At 37.4% G+C, this 13,571-nt stretch overlaps 3 protein-coding genes and 1 non-coding gene across 4 annotated transcripts; all 4 read left to right on the top strand.

Annotated features, from left to right (window-relative positions):
* Window positions 1–703: 703 nt before the first annotated feature.
* On the top strand, window positions 704–776 carry trnak-uuu. The gene has a single exon. It is a non-coding gene; the product is annotated as a tRNA-Lys (tRNA).
* Window positions 777–1,939: 1,163 nt separating this feature from the next.
* On the top strand, window positions 1,940–3,733 carry LOC119419579 (high choriolytic enzyme 1). Its single transcript, XM_037686926.1, has 9 exons — window positions 1,940–2,005; window positions 2,076–2,118; window positions 2,225–2,287; window positions 2,373–2,528; window positions 2,618–2,735; window positions 2,875–3,053; window positions 3,206–3,287; window positions 3,364–3,488; window positions 3,589–3,733. Exons 1-9 carry the CDS (start codon window positions 1,946–1,948, stop codon window positions 3,603–3,605), a joined length of 843 nt encoding a protein of 280 aa, XP_037542854.1. The 5' UTR covers window positions 1,940–1,945; the 3' UTR covers window positions 3,606–3,733.
* Window positions 3,734–4,644: 911 nt separating this feature from the next.
* LOC119418853 (high choriolytic enzyme 2) lies at window positions 4,645–6,083 on the top strand. Its single transcript, XM_037686147.1, has 8 exons — window positions 4,645–4,713; window positions 4,783–4,834; window positions 4,908–4,967; window positions 5,051–5,203; window positions 5,277–5,394; window positions 5,489–5,667; window positions 5,755–5,836; window positions 5,933–6,083. Exons 1-8 carry the CDS (start codon window positions 4,645–4,647, stop codon window positions 6,081–6,083), a joined length of 864 nt encoding a protein of 287 aa, XP_037542075.1.
* Window positions 6,084–7,722: 1,639 nt separating this feature from the next.
* Window positions 7,723–13,157, top strand: tra2b (transformer 2 beta homolog). Its single transcript, XM_037686925.1, has 8 exons — window positions 7,723–7,833; window positions 10,172–10,317; window positions 11,074–11,233; window positions 11,417–11,605; window positions 11,682–11,797; window positions 12,011–12,172; window positions 12,278–12,348; window positions 12,436–13,157. Exons 1-8 carry the CDS (start codon window positions 7,765–7,767, stop codon window positions 12,444–12,446), a joined length of 924 nt encoding a protein of 307 aa, XP_037542853.1. The 5' UTR covers window positions 7,723–7,764; the 3' UTR covers window positions 12,447–13,157.
* Window positions 13,158–13,571: the final 414 nt, after the last annotated feature.

Genomic DNA, 13,571 nt, shown 5'->3' with positions numbered 1-13,571 from the left:
ATTAGGATCCATGGGATTAACCTGTATAAATAAAGGTTGAACGAAAACTTCTTTTTTTTAATGTAATGTTTTGATTAGTCAATAAAGTTATTCAATTTTTTTTTGCTGTAAAATCAAAAAGGTAAATGTCAAATTAATGAAATGATGTCCACTATTATTACTTTAACAACTCACGAATGCAACAAGAAACAAAAGAGGACAGTTGTTTGACTTACGACTGTTTTCGTAAAGAAAACGAGATAAATAATTTTAAAAGGTGCAGAATTTGTAAAGCTTTGTGCGCCCACGTGCATTATAATAAGTCTACGTCATCACGTCACAGAGGACGTACGTTCATGCAAACATGCTTGTTTTCGTTTTAAAACGTGAAACAACCAGCGGAAAACAAACTTCGGCACCTGCGAGTTATCTCCTCCTCAACAGACACTTTTTTCTGCTCCACCTCCTGAAGTTTACGGATATTTTCCTGGATCTCGTCCTGCAGTTGTTCAATTTGTTTCTGCAAAACAATAATAATAGCGTGTTTAAGCGTTTAGCTTTAGTTAACGTTCAGTCAGGGATTAGGAAGTGAAGAGAAACAGCTTACTGTAGACATGTCCTTGTGCTGCGGAGGTGTAAGACGAGAAAAGACGGTCATATCAGAGTATTGACATATGGCACTTGCTTCCGCTTTATAAAGGCTACTTCCGCTAGCAGAGTCAGAGCCCGGATAGCTCAGTCGGTAGAGCATCAGACTTTTAATCTGAGGGTCCAGGGTTCAAGTCCCTGTTCGGGCGAAACGTTTTTTTAGTTTTTTTTTTAGCAAATTAAATTAAGAGCTGAAATTAAAATTCACCACTAATGCACTGGAACACATAATGTGAACAACGGTAATGAAAAATGCGGATGATGCACGTGGAAAGTTAACAAAAAAATGAACATGCTTTTTTTTGTGTGTGTGCTCGTTTTCATACACACTTAAAATTTTAAGTTAATTTAATTATTTTGCTTGTACTGAAATTACAGCACAGTGTCTCAGATTTCCAATTTACTTGCGTTTTATTGCCTAGGTGTTTATAAAATAATTATTTATTTTTCTCCTTTTATTATTTTAATAAACAAGACATTAGGTCTATAATAACAATATTTCAAATTGGCTATATTTTAAGAGTTCGGAACTTTTAAAGTTGCGTAAGCTGCTCAGTTGAACGTTTACATACAGTCCAGCCACAATAAAACATTTTTTTTTTAAGTTTAATAATTAGCAACATCAGTAAATTTAGGATTTCTAACCTTGATGAAGTATCCTAAACATCCATATGGGCTAGTTTCTGAGTGAATTGCCCACATTTTAGCTTTTGAAAAAGAAAATTAAAGAGTTGCAGCTATTATAAATATATTTAGTTAAATTGCACAACCAGTATTTATTAACCCATATGAAGTATTTTGTGTATCAGTCAGAGACAAAGATTAATCCTGTTTGTGTGGAGCCAATTATTACAAGAGAAAGATCAGGTCTTTGAGGAATTAGAGAATGTGGATAAGAATATGTTGTGATCTGATATTAGCTGCACAACACAGCATGTGAACTATGGGTGAGCTTAGCTTCAGCAGAAAGAAAACAGTACTCCGAGTAAACGAACACGCCATCTAAATCCCAAAATTGTACCAATCCTGTGCCAAACATTGAACCGTTTCATTTAAAGCCACTCATTGAATATGATCTGTTATTATGCACAGTATAGGACCTCACATTAGGCTCCTGTTGCAGATGTTGTTTTGGGAAAAAATATAAAAAAAAATCAAACTAATTAGAGGATTAAAGTCACAAACAAATAACAAGATCCCTGTAATTTACCTGAGATAATCACGGGTATTATCTCCGGACAGTGACTGGGAACACCTATAAAACTGGGTGTTAGTGTAGGTCAAATGGCAACACCGACGGCGCACCTGACTTGTGAAGATGGAGCGGATGATCCTCCTGTGTGCGCTTTCCACTTGTCTCTCAGCTGTGCACGCTCAGGTAAACACGCAGCTAGAATTCAAAGTGAGGATAACATTTTTTATGAACTACTTTTCTGCGCTTTTTGCAGAATTTCTTGGTGAGTTCTAAATGGATTCCTGTCGGCCACAGAGGTAAAACAATTTGATCTTTTTTGTAAATTTTTGATTGACGTGTCTGCACCATATTTACTTAAATGCTGCGTTCATACTGACCGACTGACCGAAACTTCTGTTTCAGAGCGTGAGGAAAACAACGATGGGACGGCAATGGATAAGATAATCAAAGTGAATGAGTTTCACGGTGAGTTTTTCTATGAAAACTCTGTGAAAACCAACTTTTTTTTAAATCTCCTGAATGATTTGTTTTTCACCAATTTCTGCATCAGCCACTCGGATCATCGACGGCACCACAACACTCAGAGAAGGAGACATCGCTGTTTCTGCCGGGAGACGCTCCAGGGTCTGCTTCGCTCGGAGCTGCCTCTGGTCTAAATCGGTGGACGGACATGTCTACGTTGCGTACACGCTTTCACCTGAATATTGTACGTTCAGTGTTTGATAAGTGCAATATCATACATCAAATTTACATTCATTTATATGTGAGTTACCTGATCCTTGTCCTCTTTTTCAGCTGAAATTGAGACAAAGCTGATAAAGAAGGGAATGGACAACATAGAAGATGTTACCTGCGTTCGTTTTGTTCCTCGAACTCACCAGAGGGACTACATCGACATCCAGCCAAAATCTGGGTGAGGAGTTGTATTCCAGTCTGCTTGTATTTGTTTGGATTAATATTCTCCTTTTGGCTGAACCTTTTTCTGTGTAAATGTGCCGTGCGGAGTTAAAACTGTGGTTTGCTTCTCTGGTTGAATAAACTCGTAAATCAAGGTGCTGGTCTTACCTTGGTTCTCGCGGTGGAAGACAGACTGTATCTCTGCAGAACCCCGACTGCATGCAAGTCGGAGTGATCGCCCATGAATTCATGCACGCCCTGGGCTTCGTGCACGAGCAGTCCCGCTTCGACCGTGACAATTATGTCACCATCATGTGGCCAAAAATCTGGAGAGGTAACAGTTGCGTAGAAAGAAATTTCCAGTTACAAAGCATGATTTATTTATTTTTTGGTGTTGTTCAAACTGTATTTTTGTGCAAATCTGATATACAGTAAAATGTTTATAGCAAACACGAGATGCACGTTTCACTTTTAATTTCCTAACAGATCGACTCAGAAACTTTGAGAAGTTCAAAACTGACAGTCTGGACCTTCCGTACGACTACGGCTCCATCATGCACTTTGGGATGTAGGTGATGGTGTGTGTGTATCCCACTCAGTATATTTACGTTTGCATTCATTGTAACATCTATGTCCACATCTAGGTACGCCTACTCAATGGACGGAGAACCAACCATTGTGCCTAAGACCAACAGGAACATCAAGCTCGGCCAGGCATCGTCTCTCAGCCACATCGACGCACTGAAAATCAACAGACTGTATGAATGCGGTTCGTAACAACCTCATATTAACTTCCTTCTTTTTTTTAGAGCTATTAAACATGTTGGGATGGGTTTGACTTCTTATTTTATTTGTGTCTCTCTCCGCAGCTGTCAAAGACGATTAAAACCGAACCAAACTGAGGTGAAACAAGAGTCACCTGAGAGCTGAGTCCTGCAACATTTTCAATAAAGATTTCCTTCTGGCCTTCTATCAACACTTCATCAGTGAAAATAAAGTCATTTGAAGCAAATCACGCCACTTTATGCTAAATGGTTTATAAAATGATGATCTATAAATGATTTATGCTGTAAACTTTTGTTGTTGTGCAGTGAAAGATGAGTTGAACATGACAGTCTTGTTCAAAACATCCTCACTTGCTTCCTATAATTAAAAAAGATCATGGATCAATCACTTCTACTTGTTTACTTATTATTACACTATTAAAACACATGCAAGACGTTTGAAAAGTAAAACCACACAATAATTTCAGATTAAGAAATAGCTGCTAATCTGTTTAGACTCAACAAAACAACTTCTCTGAATTAATAAAAATCTTTTTTTTTTTTTTGCACGTGTAGACAGGATACACAAATCCATGCACTCTTACTATATTTGCAGATATTTATTGTGCAAATACACCTATGATAATCATAAATACAACTCCTCCCCAAGTGCTTGCACTTCATAATTGTCCCCTTAACCAAACCAGAAATAATGTTTGATGGAGGATAAAGTCCTGTTTGTGTATTTTTACCCACGTGACGAAGTGATTGTTGTTGTCACCAGCTACAAAATCACAGGTTGCCCGTCCAGTCAGACTCAAATTGGTGGTCTTGTCGCTCTGGATGGACAGTTATTCCTCTGATAGCAGCCGCTGAGCTGTGGCACGTCCAGCAAAACACCCTCTAAGTGTCTCATTTCTGAAAGTGCTGAATAATGAAGATCAGCATCAGGACCACCTGTCGCGGATCAGCTTGTGGACTTGAGTAAATTACACCCACAGGCTGATGAGAGGTGTTGGGCTGTGCTTCATCACAGAAGAGAGGCCCAATCAGTACGAAGCTGTGCAGGAGAAGTGGGTATATAGATTCACTTGGAGGTGGTGGCTTTATTGAACTCTTACACTGGGAGACGATAAGCTGAAACTGATCTGAAAGGCAACCATGATTTCTACCATCATGCTTCTGGGCGTCTTGGGTCTGATAACACAAGCGGACATGCTACCTGTTCAGGTCAGTATCAAGAACGTACATTTTACAAATGAGATTTTCTGTCTGTTCACATGCGCTTTTGTCTCACAGAATTCAACCGAGATCCAAGAGAGCAAAGCAAGATTAAAGAGGAAATACTCTGGTGAGCTTTTAGACATTTAGTTTGATCATTTACTAGATTGAATCAGAATAAACAGGATTTATTTTTTTTTCAGATGAACTGCCAGATTTTGATGAAATGACTGCAATGGATCAAATCTTTGAAGTCAACAGCAGTAAGTTTACGCCAACTGGAGTTGATCTGGGCTTCTTCTGCTTTGTGTTCTGAGCTTCGTTGAACTTTTTGTTTGCTCATTAGGACTGAGAACCCCCAGAGGTCTGTCCTTCAAAGAGGGAGACATTGCCTTCTCTTATGTACGGAGTGCCATAAACTGCCCAGGGAACGCCTGTCTGTGGCCTAAATCAGTCGATGGATTTGTTTATGTGCCCTTCATCATGTCTCCTCTATACGGTACCAGACTTACCAAGGAGTACAAAGATTTATCAGTAGAACTGATTTTTATTCAGATTGTTCTTGCTTCTAGATGACATGGACAGAATTACCATAGAAACAGGGATGCAGGACATTTCTGCTGGATCATGCATTAAGTTTGTTCCTCGCACTCATGAAGCAAACTTCCTCGATATCCAGCCTAGATATGGGTGAGAAAGACTTCTTTTTTTATGTTTATTTCTATTTGTATTATGTTGGCATGCGTGTGCAGCACTGTTTTCTTTTCGTTCCTTCTTCCCCAAGCTGCTGGTCATTTCTGGGGCAGACCGGAGGGAATCAGGTCCTGTCACTGCAGACTCCTGGGTGCATGTGGTCAGGGATCGCTGCTCACGAGTTCATGCACGCCCTTGGATTTGTGCACGAGCAGTCCCGCTCAGATCGAGACCACTACGTCACCATTGTATGGAAAAACATCATGCCAGGTTTGGAGATGTGAACACTCCCCCGCAATGTGCCCAATAAGTTCATTTTGATCAAATAAAGCTAAAGCTCTGTTCCTGTGTTGACAGAGCACATTCATAACTTTAGGAAACAGGTCACAAATAATCTCAACAGCCCGTATGACTATAGCTCTGTCATGCATTATGGACGGTGAGCTGCTGCTTTAAGCAACATAATTCTACATTTTTTTTAGTTTTAATCCTCGAGCATCACTTTACATAATACTTTTCTGCTCCTCTGATTCAGATACGCCTTCTCTGAAGATGGTGGACCAACTATCATCCCCAAACCTGACCCTTACATTCCCATTGGCCAACGGGATGGACCCAGTGCACTTGATCTTCATAAAATAAATACCCTGTATGGCTGCGGTGAGCAACAGCAACAGCAAAACTAAGGAAGTAAACATTTGTTTATATCAAATTATTTCTGAAACTTGTGCTTTCTCCACTCATCTCTGCAGGTGCTAATGATTAACCGAACACAGACGTCTTTACCGTAAAGTCCTGCCAGATGACAACATCATTTATGTCAGTTAATGTTTTTGTCAGACATTAATTTTTATCAGAAACATTGTGCCATCTTTTAGATTGTGATCATACCTTTTTGAGTACAATCTGCTGATTGCCATTAAATTAATGGGTTAATTAACTTTAAAGAAAAAGCACGCTTAATATAGTGTCCCCAGTGCTGAAGCTTTTTAGATAAGTGTTTTTAGTTTTTTAATAAGGCTGAAGAATCTTCTGCCTCTTTTTCAGCTTTTTGTGATTTCAAATAAAGAAAATGCAACAGACTTGTGTTTATTGTCCCTTGTTTTGGTGCACTTAAAATGCAATTTTGTTCCATTATCTATGGATTTCCAAACTTTCAAGTGAGGTACTCAGTTTTAGTTGAGATTTCTTTAAAAATAACAAATCTTTGTCTTTTTCTTTGCGCTTGTCAAACAATTATGTTTTAAAGTAAGTGCAGAATATAAAAATGTGGATTTGTTGTTTATATTATGATTTATATATTAATTCTTGCACAAGTTCTAATATTTATCAGTGATAATTTACTCACCAGTAGGTTGCACTGTTTCTATAATTATTAGTTGGATTTTGCATATTGATTATTGAATCTTATTATTTACTAAAAGCTTAATTTACATGACTTTTAATTGTCTTTTTTTTAAGCTACTTAAATACAAACTCTAACAGTTTGTATCTATGGGAAAACTCAATGATAAAAATAGTTGGATGTAAAATGTTTATTTAAAAAATAATTTTTATATCACTTTCATTTCATTCCACAAGTTTGTACCGTTATGTACATTCAATAGAAAACCCTTTATTTTAACCGTTAACGGGTTTAATCCGGGCAATAAATGTAAAAAAACCTACAACAAAACTATCCTCTGAGATACAATGAAAGAATATGAAATGTGAAATATGAAATGTGAATTATGAAATGAAATGCATTTTTGTACATATTTGGAATGAACGTTTCTGGCTCAATGTGAAATAAATTGACAACAATTGGATGAATAATAACTTGGCATCAACATAAAAAAACAGTTGATCACTTCATTTACATTTGTATTAGTTTGAAAATTATTTCTTAATTGTTATTCATTAATAGTTTGTAAATGAGAAATGGTTTCAACAGTGTAGCACCGTTTGCTTGCATTATTTATCTCAAACTATGATGCGCATTTTATTTTTGCTGTTATCGCAAAGCTAACCAACACACAACAAAATAAAATAATGTATTTTGACTTTTTAGTATTTGTGGCATTTCCCACGTGTAACGTTTGGGTGGTGTTGGGACAGCTTTTTGACTCATTAGACGGCTTGCATCTTCTCATGCAGTCTCGCTCCTTTGTGTTTTAATTTTATTTCTTATTTTATGCTTTTTTTCATTATTTTGTAAAACTTTCTGTTTTGTAAAATGTAGTTATTATGATTTATGACACCTTTCCACGAGAGTTTGTATAGTACTATTATTGTTGTGTTTTGTATAATTAATAAAGTTTAAAAAAGAAAACACAAAAAGGGGGCGGAGCTTCTGTTGGCAGATCTGACATCCGATTTCCGTGTTCAATGGAACGCAGCAATCCTCAACCTAGAATTATCACAATCACTAAAATGAACGATAAGGACAAAAACCGGGTATGTATGAATTTTATTGCAACTTCTTTTTTTCTTGAAAATCGTTTTCAATGTTTGCGCGATGTAAATGGTTCGCCTGTTTTGTGTCGCTGAATTAGCGCTAGGCTAATGCAACGCCCGCTAATGATTAGCGGGCGTTTTTTGTTGTCGTTTAATTTCGTTGGCTAATTCTTGTTCTTTTAAGCTGTAGTTTATAGTCGAAGTACGTTCAAAATTACTTGATTTATGTCTCAAAAACGCGCCGTTTTGTTAACAGGATTGGAATTACCATCCTCGTGCGGCTATAAATTTAGCTAGGTGGCTAATGCTAATGTAGCTAGGCCTCAGGCACTGTCTTGATTCGAATAAAACAAGCCACAATCAATTTAATACAAATGTAATGGCGCTGTTAAGCTCGTCGTTGCGTTTAATTGTTCTAGAGGTACAAAATTGTTTCTTGTTCAAACACTAAACTCTTTACTTTAGCCTAATTCAGAACATGCTAGAACACCGAATAAGCCTAGTTTCCTTTTGTACTTAGTCTCTGTCTACGCTATTTATATCATGTATCTAAGTAAACTACATTTTATGATATCTTTAATGTTGAATGTTGTAAATAGCATTTTAGAATTGGGAATCTGTTTTTTTTTTTAATTATTCGTTTGTTGGCGCGTCCAGCTTGATGTTACTGAAGCTTAAGAAAACGTGTTTTAGCTCAAACAGCTTCAAGATTTCTCCTGACTTGTTTGCATTATCTTGCTACGTTAGCTTGAAATTTTAATGGCAAAAGTAACATATTAGCGTGTTTACAAGGTATAATTCTCTCTTTTGCCTAGCTTCATCCACTATACACAGTCCCCTAAATAAAACCCCATGAAATCAGGAAATTATCATCCATATAAGCGTTTAAATACACATGTAAGCACTTTATAGCTCTGTACTTGGAGAGGTAACAAGTTGGAGGTGTTGAGATAATTTCCAGGGGTCAATGATTGCTGTTAGTAACGTTTTGCAGTAACTGCTTTGAGAGATTAAAACAAACCATATTAATAAATGGAAACAGGGTTTGTTACTTGTTCAGCTGTTTAGTTATTGAAGCAAGTAACATATGTGGTCTAGTTTGCTCCCCGTCATCTTTGTAAAAGAAAATTAAAGCATCTGAAGTGCACGCAAATGGATCATATTTTAATTTGATTAGGTTTGAGCAGAGACAAATGTATATAAAAGTGAGAGTAATGCAAATGAGTGGAGAGTCTTTAGGTTGTTTTGATTATTTCATTCTGTGGGGAATTTCACAACCAGTGGGGTTTAACTTGGAATATGGTGTATTCACATTCAGTGGTTTGAAATGGTGCAATATATATATATATATATTTTTTTTTTTTTGTAATGTTAGCAAGAATATTTTTTGAATACATAATGCATGTGTAATTGTAACATGAGTATTTATATGTGATGTAAGAAACATGCAGAGAATGACAGGATTTTGTTAAATATAGCCAATGTTGAAAAACTTGTGTTCATGTTCTCTCTCTCAGGTTAAGAAATGTTTATTTATTTTTATGTTTTTAGATTACTGCACCTTCCTGTATGTCATTTTTTTTGTGTTTAAATATTTAATTATATGCTAAATAAGAAAAAAAGGACATAACAGTGAATATAGAACCACTGAAGGTGAATTATAAAGAAATAGTTCCAATTAATGCTACAAGATCTTAACATGAAAAGTAAAATGAGCGTACCATTTCAATTGTAGTCATATTCTTCATCCTTTTCTTTTTCATTAAGGTTAAGGTTGGACGAAGAAAATGCAGAAGAAGTCTCTTGTCCACTTTATTTTCAATAATATGAAGCTCAGATGTGTGAAGCTGAATTGTTGAATGCATGCTAAAACATGAGGAGGGAAGAACTATGAGCAGTGTGTGAGAAGGGGGAAGTCAGAAGATGTAAGACAATTGAAGAAAGAAGAATATTGTGAAGTAATGAAGTTACAGAAATGAAGTTAAGGAAGTAAGCTGGATAAGGTCACTGTGCTAAGTAATTTTCTGGTCTCTTTGTCAAATGCGTGCATGTCCTAGTTTTTGAATACAGTACAACACATCTTAATATTTATCACTGCAATTTTTATTTCACAACTGGAAAAAAACATATTTTACATGTTATTTAATCATATTAAATAATGTAATCACATTATTCCACTTTCCTTGGTTAAACAAACATTAGCCTTTTAATTATAATTTACAATTACAGTATTGTTCTTTAAAAAAAAATTCCAGGATATTTGTAACCATTGTTTGAGAAAATGTGTCCGTTATCACCGTATCTGTGATAATAACTTGTGCTAATCTTGTTCGTTCAGGAGTCACGCTCCTCCTCCAGGAGCTTGAGTCCTCGTGGCTCTGGGAAGTCGGCAAGCCGCTCCCCAGCTCGTTCGCCTGCCCGTTCAAAAGATGGATCCCGGCATTCCCGCTCTAAGTCCTGGTCTCGATCCAGGTCCAGATCTGGGTGAGTTAAATGGTAGCTTTCAGCTCACGGACTGAATGTGAAGCAGGTGTACAGGGTTCCCACACAGAAATTAGATTTTTATAATTTCCAGAAAACATTTTGCATGTAATATTTATTTTAAAATAAAATAAATGTAACTGGGGTTAGGGATCACATTTATCTTCATAAAGGCATTATACAGATTACAAAAAAATATAGGAACATTTTTGAGGAGAAGCTCCTTTGCATAACGTATAGATAATGAAAAGAGCACCACTGTATACAGTGTTTCCCCTACTGTTATACAAGGAGGGTGCCCTGTCTACCGACACCCACATCCCGTGTACAACTGCTGGCACTGACGTGGCGCTAAGCTAACAGCGTGCAATACAGATGCGCTAGCTAAAAAGCTACAGAGGTAGCGCTCCGTCTCCCTCACGCTTAGCCGTTTCCTTCACCCACCTCCCCACTGGTCGACAGCTGTCAACGCAGCACAGACGTGTCTGTCTCCACCCCCATTGACAAAAGTCACAGAAGAGACGAGTGCCCTGCCAAGGCAAGTAAACTTGGGGAAACACTGGATAAACACAGTGAATAACATAATTTTTAGATGCTTTGATATCCACAATAACTTTAAATTGACTAAAATGTCCAAAAATCATCTGAAAAGGTTTGTACTTTCAAAATTGAAAATCTGTAAGAGTGCAGGCTGTTTGAGGATAGGCTTGGCCATGAACTCTCACAAAAGTGTGGAAACGTTTATTTCTGTGTCTTCAGCTCCCATTCCCACCGCGGCTCACGCAGACATAGCCGGTCTCGGTCCCGCTCCAGGTCCCATCATCGCAGATCTCGCAGTCGATCCTACAGCGGAGAACGTCGGCGCAGAAGCCACAGCCACTCGCCCATGTCCACTCGCCGCAGGCACATTGGTAATCGTGTATGTACCCATTAGTACTTCCTCAGTGCTGCGTCCTTGATGAGTTTATATTCGAGGATTATTAAAGAGTTTTATGAATCTGTCATAATTTTAAATTTTGCATGAAATGTAAAAGCAGGAAGTTGTTTTCATGGGTAATTTATTGGACTGTGATTATGTTGAAATCTTAATTTGTGACTATAGGCTAATCCAAATCCAAACGGCTGCCTGGGAGTGTTTGGCCTGAGTCTGTACACCACAGAGAGGGATCTGAGGGACGTCTTCTCTAAATATGGACCCCTGGAAGATGTCAACATTGTTTATGACCAGCAGTCGAGGCGCTCCAGGGGCTTTGCTTTTGTTTACTTTGAGAACACAAACGATGCTCAAGAGGTAAAAGGAGAATCCCTTTTAAAGAATATCATTAAAAATATTCTCTTGATGCATTCAAATATTAATACTATTTTAGGCAAAGGAACAAGCAAACGGCATGGAGCTCGATGGTCGTAGAATCAGGGTGGATTTCTCCATCACTAAAAGAGCTCACACCCCAACCCCTGGAATCTACATGGGGCGACCAACACAGTGAGTTAACCGAAACCCAACAACTGGTTGTGTGGATCAAGTTTGGTTACAATGTAAACTCTGTCGAAAAGAAAGAAAAAGATGGCCGTTGGCTGGTAATTGGTGAACTCTGAACAGAAAAGGATCATTCCTGAGAATCAGTGACCTATTAAAAATTAAAATTTGAAATGTCTTATATAATTTTGAACAAAGTGTAAAACTTGTTTCCTTTAGTAGCGGAGGTGGTCCCAGTGGGCCCCGACGCCATTCACGTGACTATGATCGGGGATATGATCGCGGATATGACAGAGGAGGTGACAGAGGAGGTGACAGAGGAGGCGACAGAGGAGGCTACGATCGCTATGACGACAGAGAGTACTACAATAAATCATACAGGTGACACTCCCAGTTTATTAGCTGTACTTATGCTTGATCCTCAGCTCATGGTATTTATTTATTGGAATAAAACGACCACATCCAGTGAATATTTTGTTTTCACAGACGCCGCTCTCCTTCTCCATATTACAGAGGTGCATACAGGTCTCGGTCAAGATCCCGATCCTATTCGCCTCGTAAGTCCTTGCTAAATTTCAGCTGTTTTATGATATTTGCCATTTGTCATTAGTTGGGATTTGTCTAATTACTGCTTTCTTTCACAGGTCGATATTGAGCCATTCCAATGGGCAAAAATATCCTCTCTTCTTATGGACAAACAAGATTTTTTTTTTTTTTTTTTTTTCAGAGATATGTTGAATTTTATCTTAGATGTTTGTTTTTTTTCTTAAAGGGATAGTTGGTTTCTTTAGACTGGTGTTGCATGAGGGGAAATCTAAAACACACCTGCAGCATCAGCTCAGCCTTCACAGGTTGACCAGTAAGACAATTTTTTTTTTACATCGACAAAAAGAAAATCTACACGTTGTTAAAATATTTTAACCCTTTACTTTCGAAGATGTCTTGTGTAGTCACTGGAGAAGTCATTTTATGTGGCAGAACGTGCATTTCCTGTTTCAGTTGCCTAGTTTATTTTTGTTTCCATTAATTAGATTTTGTCTTTTGTTTTCAGAAAGTGTGGATCAGACTTAAATCTTTACTTTGGAAGTCTAGGCACACTTCTGGGTTCTGTAAAAATAAAAAAAAAACATTATTTTTGACAAAGAACATGCATGGATGTGAGGGAATAAGCTTTGTTTACATTGTGCCAGTAGCATCCACTTCCTTTAAAACAAAAAATACTTCTACAATCCAACATTAAAGAAACCAGCCCGTCCCGTTAAGACATTCTCCACTGTTCTGTTTGCATTATATACATAAATATACTTAGTTGGTGAAAGTAGGATGATTGTAAAGGAGTTATTGTTTTAAAGTGTACTTGTGCAGCAAGATCTACTGTTGTAAATGTGTTAAGTTATGGACTTTGTTGTACACAAATTGAAAAAGTCAACCTCAAACAAATTAAAGGTTTGCTTTTTTTCCCCTCCCCCTCACCTCGACTTGTACCTTTCCTCACAGCTCAGCTGAGCCAGTAGTTCATAGGGAGCTTTTATTTTGGCGATCATGTCCTGTCATTACAGCAGTGAGTTTAAACGGCAAAAAACAGTTTTCGTATCAATTTTTGAGTTTGAAAAAGCTCTTTTGCTATTAGATAAACGCAAAGTTTAGGAAAACAAATATTGACACTCAAATTTTCACATTTAAGCTACTTGTGTGTGCGTGTGTTTTAATGGATCTTGTATAGCAAGTAGTTTTATTGCAACACTTATAGAGGAAAGCCATATTTTAATCGCAGCACATT

Source organism: Nematolebias whitei, chromosome 13 (assembly GCF_014905685.2).
Source record: "Nematolebias whitei isolate Nwh7 chromosome 13, NemWhi1, whole genome shotgun sequence".
Lineage (NCBI taxonomy): Eukaryota > Metazoa > Chordata > Actinopteri > Cyprinodontiformes > Rivulidae > Nematolebias > Nematolebias whitei.
Note: the sequence above shows the minus strand (reverse complement) of the source record. Positions and strands in the feature narration are given on the sequence as shown.